This window comes from Pinus tabuliformis, chromosome 1_2 (assembly GCF_031772625.1).
Source record: "Pinus tabuliformis cultivar Carrire ecotype Pingquan chromosome 1_2, CPIR1, whole genome shotgun sequence".
In the NCBI taxonomy this organism is placed as follows: domain Eukaryota; kingdom Viridiplantae; phylum Streptophyta; class Pinopsida; order Pinales; family Pinaceae; genus Pinus; species Pinus tabuliformis.
The window spans coordinates 296,814,206-296,827,189 of NC_142298.1; the positions used below are offsets into that span (position 1 = coordinate 296,814,206).

The window sequence follows — 12,984 nt, forward strand, 5'->3', positions numbered from 1 at the left end:
CATTGTACGTTGACTTTCTCTATTTCTCAATTCTGGAGCATGGGCTTCCTTTGGTCCAGGATGCACAAAGGTTTCAACTAGAACTCTCCCTCTAGTTCTACCTATAACACATACTATTACATGATTATCATCTTGCATATATATTTTAATCAATGAAACATGGAAAACATCATAAAATTTTACTGATAGTGGAAAGGCCAACCTATAGGCCACTGACCCTATCTTTTCAAGTACTTCAAATGGGCCACAAAACCATGGTTCCATCTTAGCACATGACCCAATTTTTAAGGAGATTTTCTTGGGCCTAATGTGCAAATACACATGCTTCCCAACCTTGAACTATTTATGCACTCTATGCTCATATGCATAACTCTTCTGCCTATCATGTACCATCTTCAAATTTTGTTTAATAGTCATAATTTATTGTTCCATTTCTCTTAACATATTAGGCCCAAGATGACCCTATTTACCAGATCACTCCAGCTGATAGGAGTATAACAACTCCCGTAAAGTGCTCCAAATATGATCATTTTCAAAGACTCTTGGTACCTAGTATTCCATGCAAATTCTACAAACAGAAGATATTCTTCCCACTTCCTTGGGTGCATTACGTACATTCTTAACATGTACTCGAGGATTCTATTTTTCCTCTATATTTGACCACTGGCCTATGGATGGTAAGTTGTGCTAAAATCCAACTCTGTCCCCAAGCATGCAAATAGTTCCTTCCAGATCTTTGAAGTGAATTTGGCATCTCTATTTGGGATGATTTTCTTGGAAACTCCATGCAACATTATGATTTCCTTTAAGAAAACTTGAGCCAAATCACTTGTTGAATTAATTGATCTCATAGCCACAAAATGAGAAACTTTGCTTAATTTTTCAACAACTACCATGATTGTGTCATGTTGTTTGGATCTCTTTGGCAACACGGTAATAAATTCCATGGAAATCACTTCCCACTTCCATTTTAGAATGGGAATGGGATGTAATAAACTAGTTGGGTGCTTGCACTCAACTCTCGCTTGTTGGCACTCTATGCACTTGGAAATGAAATGGCTACCTCCCTTTTCAAATTTGGACAATAGTAAAAAAAATTAATGGCGGTTATAACATTTTGGTATCCTGGGTGGCCAAAATATGGTTTTGTATGAAACTTTCTTAATATGATTTATTAAATTGTTATCATTTTGCACATACTTTGTTCTTGAATTGAATAATCCCATCTTCTAAGAGGCAATATTGCTTTGTCCTTTTTTTGTTGATATTTTTCATCATGCTACCTTGCATTTTAAATTTTCTCTTCAAGATCAATTCCATAAGAACTAATGGATTCTACTTTACATATTTACACTCTCATGCTGAGTGCATCAACAACTCGATTTTCCTTGCCTTTTATATATTTAATTTCAAAATCAAACTCACTGAGTGTGACCAACCACCGAGCTTGTCTAGAATTTATTTTAGGTTGATCAAATAAATAATTCAACTCTCCATTATTAGTCATTAAAATAAATCTCCTGCCAAGAAGATATTTCCTCCACATTTTTAATGCGTGGATGATGGTGACCAACTCCAAGTCATGAGTTACATAGTTTTTCTCATGCTCGTTTAACTTTTTTGATTCATAACAAACCACTTGTCCTTCCTGAATTAAACTTCACCAAGTACCTCTTTGCAAATGTTTGTGCACGACACAAAATACTTATCTAGATTTGATATTTTTAATATTGGTGCATTGGTGAGGAGTTGCTTCAGATGATCAAATCTTGCAACACACTCAATTTTCCATTTGAATTTCTTTCCTTTATTTTCCATTGGAGAAATTTTTACTGAATCTCCTATAGTAGCTTGCTAGCCCCATAAAGGACCTAATCTCAACCACATTCTTTAGTGTTGGCCACTCCACGATAACCTTGAAATTATTTTGATCAACAACTTCTCCTACTTTTGAAACAATGTGTACCAAGTAATGAATTTGTGATTGGAAGAAGTCACATTTACTAAGATTTGCATAAATCTTGTGTTCTCTTAACGATTGTAGTACTATAGTTAAATGCTCTTCATGCTCCTCCCTAGTCTTTGAATATACCAATATATAATCAACAAAAACCGCTACAAATTTATCTAGGTAAGGGCACAACACATTATTCATAAGACACAGAAAAGTTGCAGGTGCATTAGTAAGCCCAAAGGGCACTACCATGAACTCATAATGGCCATACCTCGTTCGGAAAGTGGTTTTATAAATTTCCTCATGCTTAATGTGCACTTGATGGTATCCATATCTTAAATCGATCTTGGAGAATATTATTTCTTCTCTTAATTGATCAAATAAATCATCAATTTGTGGAAAGGATACTTGTTTTTAATGGTTACTTTGTTTAATTATTTGTAATCAATGCATAACCTAAAGGTGCCATATTTCTTCTTCACAAATAAGGTTGGTGCTCCTCATGGAGACGCATAGCCTTACATATCCTTTTTCCAACATCTCCTTGAATTGTAGCTTAAGGAGAAATCCCCACAATATTATGGAATACTCATTCTATATGGAGCGTTGGATGTTGGAGTTGTCCCTGGTAACAATTCAATAGAGAAATCCCCACAATACCTTTCTTTCTCCAAACTTATATAAGCACTCCACTGCCTTCTCAAAGCAATCAACCTTGGTGTGGTGCACATATAGGTAGTCCATTCCCAACAATGCATTGTATGCTTGATCCAGATTCTCTCAATTACCATAATTAACCAATATCTTTTACTTTTGTGATGTTAACTAAATTGCATGTGAAAGAGTATGAAAAAACATGTGCATACTTTAAAGAAGAGGAAACATAAAGAAAACCATCACATCAGAGAACACAAACAAGTCGATAACAGAGTTAACCTAGTGTGGGTTACGTCTCCAGGCCTCGTGTCAAGAGTGGGGAGGTCGCTTCATTAATTTCTGCAAGATGATGATGAATACATGATGTGTTCTTTCTCAATATAAGGAAGAACTCCATTAACTAGAGTGGCATGTCTCTTCACCAGACACTCTTCTATAAGAAATCTCACTCATAAAATATCTCCTTCATCATGACAAAATATCAAATTCTCACATGAAGTTCCATACAAGGATCCTCCAACAAAATGGAAAACAAGGATCTCAACATTAAATCATCATCTCATCAAAAATCAAATGAAGACATAGAAACAATGCATCTTATACCTCCAAGTCTAGGAACGACCTAAAAATCAGCTACTCGGATGAAGGAACTGCATGCACCATTGCGTTCCTTCTGAAAAACCGTGAAATATGACTATAAACGTGACCCCTTTCTGACTCGATCAAATCTGGTCTCCGTAGGAATCTCAAAGATTCCTCAAATATTATCTTCTGTGGGTTACTGAAATTCAGCAACTTAAATTAAGAAACTGATAATGCCATTGTGTTCCTTGCAAAAAACTAGTTCAAATGACTATAAACGCAACATATTTCTGACACCTTCAAAATTATTCCCATGGGAAATATTAAAGATCCCTCAAAGATTATTCATAGAGAATATTCTTTGAAATATTCCCTAACATATTCTCTAACAATATTCCTAGAATCTTCTTGAGATTCATGTCTTCATTGGCTTGTTTGTGCCCTCATCTCTCATGTATTCTCCATGGTTCCCTTTGAACCATTTCAATGACATTTTATAACAAAGTGTGAGGGTGAATAAGACAAAGAATGTGGTTGGCATAATGGTTGGCATAGTCATATTAAGTTACTTGTTGTTTGAGATGTTTTGGGTTCAAAACCCATGGACTCCCAATTTTTCTTTAATATGGTTTTAAAGCCCAATTTTGGTTTTAATATAATTTTCAAACCATATAATATATGGAAATCATATGTCCATATTGTAATGACTCCCAAAACCATGAGAATAAGACAAAAATGGAGGTTGCACCATGCCAAGGCCACTTGGGCCTAATTTGAGGTGCCATGTGGCAAACTTTCATTGGTCCACATTATCTTCCACCTACTTGCCGTGTGTCGACTTGTGGTGCTGCCATGTCACTTGCTTGTGGGTCCACCTAGTTTGCTAACTGAGCTGCCATATCATCTTTGTGGGTCCCACTAGGCCTGTTGAATTTTCTTCCATGTGTCATATGTACAAACTAACACGTGGCATAATGTTTACTATGACTTTGACTTTTGCCTAGTATGAACAAAACTTTGAGTGGCCATAACTTTTGCATATGAACTTGAATTGAGGTGTCGTTTGCACTGTTGGAAATCTTGCAACGATATCTTCAATTTTACCCTCGTTTCATTGCAATAAAAGGATTTTGATTTTGAGATTCTCTAGAGCCACCTAGATCAACGCTCCTAGTGGAAATATAATAAAATTTATTTTTTTTGGCATGCCACTCAACTCAAATTGCTATGATTCTATCCAGTTATCCACACTTTTATTTGCTCCAATGGCTAATTTAACTAACCATGATTATTCATGTGGTTTCTTAGAAAATTGGCACTGCTCCACAATTTCTAAGCTAACATAGCTATAGTTAGATCCCAAGACAATTAAAATAGAAATGGTTCTATCATAAATATTACCTTCCATCTCAATTATGGAAGCATGGTGGTCAGCCTGCATGTTATCCAATTTTGCGTAGATCTTGGTCATGCTTTGATCCATGTCCCCCATAGTCTAGACTTCCTGAGCATGTGAACAAGACTTTGCATTCACCCTTAGTGCTTAGTTATATTGCTAAATCCTATGGGACCATGGGGCTTATACCCATCCCTTCAAACTTCAAAATTTTCCAACCTCGTGCCATATTTAAGTATATGAACGTAACAAGGATTGCACTCAACCTTCATTACTTTCTCCTACACTAACATATATACAAATTAATTTAACAAGCATGTAGCTCATCCTTTAGCTATTCTTCCCAAGCTTAAAACAATAATACCAGGACTGGTATACAACTTGTTTCACATAAGATTCATGTAACATTGATTTTAAACAAGGATTCAACCACTCCCTTCAAACTCAGACAATTCAAGCCATTTACCAACTCATAACAAACCAGAAATTTATATGCCATGTTGCATTGTAAATTAACATAAAACAACTTAATAACACATAACATAATTCACCCATTCTTTCATGAAATGACAAAAGGAACAATGTTCTTTGAATTTGAAATAGCCATCTCATCAACACTATAGCTAGTTCATTATACTCACATTACAAGAACAAAACGAATCATTAACATTTTCACTATTCAAAAGTTAAACCTTACTCAACAATTTCTCAGAACTTAACATCAACAAGGCATTGCATCAACACTTTAACACATGCATAACATTAAAATGTACAAGAGTTATATGAAACACTTATCTTATAAAATGAATTTGGAAATTGAGTTTGAAACTTCAACTCTCCACCTAACCTTAGATTCGATTACATTGTGACCTTTCTCACAGTCAATCACACCCAAGATAGATTCCAGAGCTTGAGGAGGATTTCTCAAAAGATGAAAACCAAATATGCTAGTTCAAAACAAGGTCTCTCGAGACTACACCACCTCCACCCACAAAATAGGAACTCTGACAATTTGATATAGGTAATTTAGAGGTTTCTCTACCTCCACACATCAACAATTCAATTAACAAGTTGTATTAGAGAATTCAGAGCTCAACCACCTCCACCAACAACTATTTTAAATTAGTAGGATGAAATAAGGATTCCAGAGGCCCAAACACCACCCACCATCCAAATAAGGTAATCTAGAGGTCTCTCACCTCCACCCTCAACACAAAAATGGAATTAAGAGTTCAACATCTCCACCCTTAACTAAACAAGGGAATCCAGAGGCTCGACACCTCCACCCTCAATAAAAAATCATGCACAATGGTTCCACCCAAGCCTAGAAATTCAAAACACTTTACGAATAAAACATGAAACAAGCAAAGAAGCTTCAAAAATCTCCTTACCAAGAATCTAAGAGACATGCCCCCACCGTAATTATCAAGGGAATCTAGAGGTTAAACCATCTCCACCCTCCATCCAATAAGGGAATCCAAAGACTACTGCTCTCGCATCAGAGAGATTCTTCTTGTCTTTTAATGCTCAATTGAATGAATTCCTTTCTCTTCAATTCCTATAGCAATGCCAAGCTTTCAAGATTCAATTCTCCCTACCCTTTTCTCTCTTTCTTCTCTATGTCCATTCTCATGCCATCGCCCCCCTTTCCTTTTTATTCTTTGGTTGTGCAACTTCTCCCATCATAGAGATCTTTCCTTCAACACCCATTTTTTCTTGCATGCCTCTTGAGTGTTAAGTTTCTCCCATGGTTCCATTCCACTATTCCATTATGACTCCCTCCTCTCTTACACACAACTATCAAGGTTTTCCTCCCAAATTTGTTGGTCATGGGAATATTTTTCTGCCAGCTTCCTCTTCCACTTTTGTTTGGTGGAATTGGTTTGTCAAACCTGCCATCATGGTCCATCTCTTTCTTAAAAATTATGTCCTTTTTTGCTTAAACATGTTTCAAACAATGTATGCTCTTGTCCTCCCTTTGTTCAGCTAAATTAATTAGCATAATAAGGCCATTAAGTCCCACTTTCCAGCCCAAAACAAGTCAAGTTCCTTCTAATCCCAAGCAACTTTCTTCCTCAGGCCCTGCAATTTGTGTCCCAATACTCAAGCCTTCTTTTCATTAAAATTTCATGATTACAATATTTACAATGAGGGGTGGTGGGGGGGGTAATAAGTATTTACATATAATTTGAAAAATTCAAAACAAAGTGATCTAAGTCTTGAATTTACATGAACAATCTTCTTAAAAGGAATCCAAGATGAATATATATGTATATGTATGTGTGTGTGTGTGTGTGTGTGTGTGTGTGTGTGTGTGTGTGTGTGTGTGTGTGTGTGTGTGTGTGTGTGTGTGTGTGTGTGTGTGTGTGTGTGTGTATGTATGTATGTATGTATGTATGTATGTATGTATTTATGTGTGTGTGTGTGTGTGTGTGTTTCCTAAATCTTATGGGGTAGGGGATATGTATCGATTACCTTATGATCAACTCACTGACTTATGTAGGAAATACTCCAGAGGAAGAGCTAAAGAGATAAAGGAAAAATAAATGCTCTCTCAAAGGTGATAAGTTAGCTTCAGGAGAAGTCACTAGAGTAGAGCTTGGACATTTATTAGAAAATTTTAAAACATACCTTCTAAATACTCTTAGCTATCAAATTGATACATTAAAAATGAGAAAGAGACAAGAAGACCAAAACAAACTACTATCTATATTTTACCCTCAATTTAGAAAGCAACATCCTTTGTGTGAATGTCCTCTAGATAGTATTGGAGTTTGTGGAATTTGTGTAGAAAACATTCAATGAATAATTTTTTAACAATAACAGAAATCAAGAAAACCAATTGAAGAGAAGGTGAAATAACATAATCACTTTACTACATTGCACATCCAAGAAGGCCTTAACATCCTTAACCTATTGGTATGTCTTTATATCCAAATCCATAATTTTCTTATTATCAAAATCCTATACAAAATACATATACTTCTATTATTCCATGGTAGGATTTGCCTCTTCTGGAGCCTCTAAACCAACCTTATCAATAAGGTTGGTGTGGACAAGCTTATGGAAACCAACCTCCATATAATCCCCAATAGCATTATCAAGAACCTTATAAATAAGCTGTATCATTGAATACACATGTAGTTAAAATTAGGGAGAGCTCTACAACTAGGGTTCTAGCGACTTTCTGAGACGGTGCAGACAAGCACGACTCAGCATCCACCGAGGGCCTGACCTCCTGGTCTCGACAGAGTACCGCAGGCATAACAACAAAGCGCATGGATCCCCCGCAGGGGGGGGCCTCAAAGCCCTCCCCCTCATCCAATACCTCGTCGCCAGGGCAAACGGGGTCTTTAGTCTTTGGATCGATCCATGCAGAGGCGGATAACAGTGAGATGCCGAAGCAGCATAAGCCCAATGCACCTGCTAGTCAGTCAGACAAGAGCAGTGAAACACCAGAAGGAAAAGACAAGCCAGAGGAAACGACCAAGGTCACCTCGAAAACCTGCAAACCAATAGTAGCTGAAAGACCCAAGATAGAACTGCCCAGTCAGAAGATCAATGAACGAATCCAATATATGATGGATCATGCACTCATCGGGAAATTTATAGGATTCTGGCCGACAGAAAAAGCCTTGTATGGCTGGATCGCTGCTAAATGGAAACCCAAGGGCCATATAACATTGCAGCTAGGACCGAAGGGGTTCTTTACTGTGATATTCTTGTGCCTAGAAGACAAGTTCAGAATCATGGATGAGGGGCCATACTTTTTCAACTCAGCAGGATTGTATCTAAGGGATTGGGTAGCAAGATTTAACCCGGATAAGGAAGACCTCACCTGGGCTCCAGTGTGGATCAGAATGTATTCACTTCCAGAGGAATACTGGGATGAAGGGTTGCTCAAAGACATTGGAAATGGACTGGGGGAATATGTAAAAGCAGCGAAAGAGACGAAGCTTCGAAGATACACATCCTATGCCCACATCTGTGTCTTCATGCGCCTGGACAAAGCCCTACCGGACTCGGTAAGTCTCTCTCATGATGATTATGAATGGATTCAACCCTTGGATTATGAACATGTACCTTTTCGCTGCCGCAAATGTCATGCTCACGGGCATCTCTTTAGGGATTGTCCGCTAAATGCCAAAGCCACTGCCTCCGATCCCTCTGAACTGCCAGCCCAAGATGGTTTTACCAAGGTCCCTAGCCGCAAACGAGCGCACAAAAAACCTTCCACCGGGAAAAAACCCCAGCAAGATACTGCTTCTATCCCTTCCACGAGTAATAGCTTTGAAATTCTAGCACAAGCCTCAGAAGAGCAACCCTTGAACTCAAAGCACAGCTCCATGCCCATCTCCTCCTCTGCATTCCATCCCCCCTGGTTCTTCCCATGCATCACTTTTCCCCAGGGATGACAATGCAACCCCCAAAGAGAGCCAAAAGGGACTTGATGGGAAAGTAAAGGATATGGAAGTTGAGGGCACTCCATCTAAATCAAGCGGAACTCCCATAGCAGACCCAAAAAACCCTGAAGGGACATCCAAAGCCATGGAGACGGATGAACCACAAAATCAATCCTGGCAACTAGCGCTTATCTCAGAGGAAAGCAGTCAAGTGCAGCATATGGATGAAGAACCGGAGAGCATAGATCTAAAAGGGCTAGACATTTTTGGACTGGAGCAAGCTTGTAGAAAGAAGGAGTATGACAAAATCCAAGAGCATCAGCTCAGTACTCTGGAAACTATATTATCCAGAGCATATCAGCAACAGCAATTGGGTATACAACCAGGAAGTCAATGGGATGGCAACCTCCTTCCAAAGGACTCCAAAAAGAGGGGAAGAAAGACAGATCTCCAGAGAACTATAGCAGTAGGGAAAATCCTGGTCGACTCAGGCAGATATGCTAAACTGACAAAGTACTATAGGCCCACTCCACACAGTGAACAATGAAGCTCACCTCATGGAATGTAAGAGGGCTCAATAGCCCTGGGAAACTCAGAATGATTAAAAATATGATAAGGCAGGAACAGCCCCAGATATTCTTCCTGCAGGAAACAAAGTGCAACAGTAACACCCTGGGAAGCATCCTTTCAAAAGCTTGGCCAGGATGTCACTCAGTGGCAGTGGATGCATCAGGTGCATCTGGAGGCTTAGCAATTGCATGGAACACGCAAGCAATATTGCTGTCAAATTTCCACGCATCCCACAACATCATCCAGGCAACGTTTCATATAATTGGCACCAACATACATGGTCACCTGACCAACGTTTACTTTCCGCAGGACGCTCCCAATAAAATTGCTCTTTTAGACACCATAGCAACTCTCAACTCCAATAGAGAGCACTCTCTATGGCTCATAGGTGGAGATTTTAATATGATCACCAAGTTAGAGGAAAAGAAGGGAGGCCGGGCCAAGATGGATCAGGAAACGGACCACTTCAAAGATTTTATCCACAACAACATGCTTATCGACATGCAAACCTCCAATGGCATGCACACTTGGAGCAATCGTAGGGCTGGGAAGCATCAAATTGCTTCGAAACTTGACAGATTCCTCATCTCGGACAGCGCAATACATCTCGGAGGTGACCTCTCAGCATCCATCCTCCATACTCCGACTCTGGTTATTGGCCTATAGCGCTCCAATGGCAGCGACCAGGCAACTCCACCAGACGTCCTTTCAGATTTGAGGCATGTTGGTTATCTCATCCCGCTTTCAAAGACTTCATCAGACTTACTTGGAACAACTTTTCGGCGCCAGAAGGATCAAAAATGTTCCAATTCCAACAGAAACTCAAGTATCTGAAAGCCCAAATCAAAAGATGGAATAAGGAGACTTTTGGCAATATCTTTCAGGCCCAACAAAACCTCAACAAGGAAATGAGGGATCTCCAGCAACAGATAATAACAGAGGGATACAAGGACGGAACTCTGGAACGGGAGAAGCACATACATAATCAAATGGAGGAGAGAAACAAGCAGGAAGAAATTCTCTGGAAGCAAAAGTCCAGAATCAGATGGTTGAAAGAAGGCGAGAGAAACACCAAATTCTTCCACATAACCACTATTCAAAGAAGAATGCACAATACTATCTCCTTTATCCAAAAGCAAGGGGGGGAAGAGTGGAGGACCATGCAGAGATCGAACAGGAATTTATCAATCACTTTCAGGAAGTCCTACAAGAACCCCAAATTGACAGAAGGAACGCCATAGAAAAGATCACTCAACATGTGCCAAAAGTCATCACAGAAGAACACAACCAACTCCTTCTCCGACCTGTAATGCCCGAGGAGGTGGACTTAGCCATGAAGCAGCTCAAGGAAGGCAAAGCACCGGGTCCGGACGGCTTCTCCACCACCTTCTTCCACTCATTCTGGGAGCTCATAAAAGGGGAAGTATGGCAAGTGGTGGAGGAATCTCGATCTCTTCACTGGCTGCTGCCATCGCTCAATTCAACTTTTATTGCTCTCATCCCCAAAGAAGACAGCACTATCACTCCAGACAAATTTCGCCCAATTGCACTTTGTAATGTCATCTACAAGGTCATCTCTAAAGTCATTGCAAACAGGTTGAAGCCATTGTTACCCCTGCTCATATCGCCGGAACAATCAGGGTACGTTGAAGGTCGACAAATCTTGGATGGCATTATCCTCACTCATGAAATCATACACTCCCTCAAGATCTCCAAACAGGCAGGTATGATTCTCAAGATTGACCTCTCCAAAGCCTTTGATAAATTAAGTTGGACTTACATTCAAAAAATGTTACATGCTTTTGGTTTTTCACCAATGTGGGTTCGCTGGGTTCAAAGTTTAATCTCCTCTACTTTTTTTTCCCTCCTCATTAATGGCATCCCCTCTCGACCATTCAGCCCCTCCAGAGGTATCAGACAAGGGGACCCTCTATCTCCTTTCCTTTTTGTTCTGATGGCAGAAGGGCTAGGGAGACTCATCAAGCATGCCCTTCACTCCCAGCTTCTTAAAGGAATCTCCATTCACAATACCCCTGCTACCACCCATCAACAATTCGTGGATGACAACATGCTTTTCGGATACCCATCTGTTCAAGAAGCTACCATCTTCAAAGCCCTTCTGAAGGACTTCTCAGATGCCTCAGGCACAAGCATAAACAAAGCCAAATCACAAATCTTTTTCTTTCACATGCCTCCCATCATTCAACGTGCCATTGCCCGCATTCTTGGTTTCTCCATAGCCTCCCTGCCCTCCAATTACCTAGGTGCCCCTCTCATTGACTCTGCCATTAAACATGCCTCCTGGTGCAGGCTCTTAGAGAAGCTTGAATCCCGTCTCTCCTCGTGGACCTATAGAGCTCTAAACATGGCCAGCAGATTAGTACTTATCAAAGTGGTGCTTCAGGCAATGCCCCTCTATCTCTTCTCAATCCTGGCAGCGCCTAAATGGGCTCTTAAAAGGATCAGAGATCTTCAGCGCAACTTTCTGTGGGGAACACATGGAACAAATCGTAAATGGGCCCTTGTTAAATGGACTACAGCTTGCAAACCCAAGGAAAAAGGAGGCTTAGGTCTGAGAGACCCTAATCACAGCAATGAAATCATGGGTGTGAGAATTTGGTGGCAATGGCTTACTGCACCAAACAAGCCCTGGGGGGCCATCTGGACAGCTAAATATGCCAACCACAGACCAGTGGAGGAGCTAATCAGATTCACCCCTGTTGAGAAAGGCTCGTTGATGTGGAATGCTGCCAGTCAACACTTCTCGTTGATCCAACAACACAGTTTTTGGGAGATTAGAAGTGGTAATACAGCTCGTTTCTGGACGGACGCTTGGAATCAGCTTCCCAGGCTTGACAACATTCTTAATCTTCCGCCCAGCTATGATTGGGAGGAACAACAAAAGGAAATGGTCAAACAACAATGGTCACAGGAGATTAACCAAGGCTACAAACAATGGAAGCACCCTGACAGACTGATAAGAAATATCGACAACCAGACAAGAGAAAACCTGGAAAGAGAGCTCCAAAAACGAAGAATCAGATATACTGAAGGTAAAGATTTATTGAGATGGGGATATACCCCAAGAGGATCCTTCATGAAAGAAGCATATAAAATCAAATGCCAAGATGATGCGCCTTAGGATCCCATCTGGGGAAGGGTATGGACTCCGGGCATTTGGCCCAAAGTCTCAATATTTCTGTGGCTCACTGGGCATCATAAAATCCTAACTTGGGACAATTTAAGAAAAAGGAACATACATGGGCCCTCCATATGCCCCAACTATCAATCTCAAGAGGAAACGTTACAACATCTCCTGGACTCCTGTTCTCTGGCCAACCATCTGTGGGAGAAAACCAGTTTCCGCTGTCAAAGAAATTGTCGAACATCTGAGGACATCATCAACTCCATACGCCTCTGGC

The 12,984-nt window shown here is 40.1% G+C and overlaps 1 protein-coding gene across 1 annotated transcript; it reads left to right on the top strand.

Annotated features, from left to right (window-relative positions):
* The first annotated feature begins 9,535 nt into the window (after nucleotides 1-9,535).
* On the top strand, nucleotides 9,536-10,228 carry LOC149205511 (uncharacterized). The gene has a single exon (XM_089397426.1). The coding sequence runs from the start codon at nucleotides 9,536-9,538 to the stop codon at nucleotides 10,226-10,228; it is 693 nt and encodes a 230-aa protein (XP_089253552.1).
* Nucleotides 10,229-12,984: the final 2,756 nt, after the last annotated feature.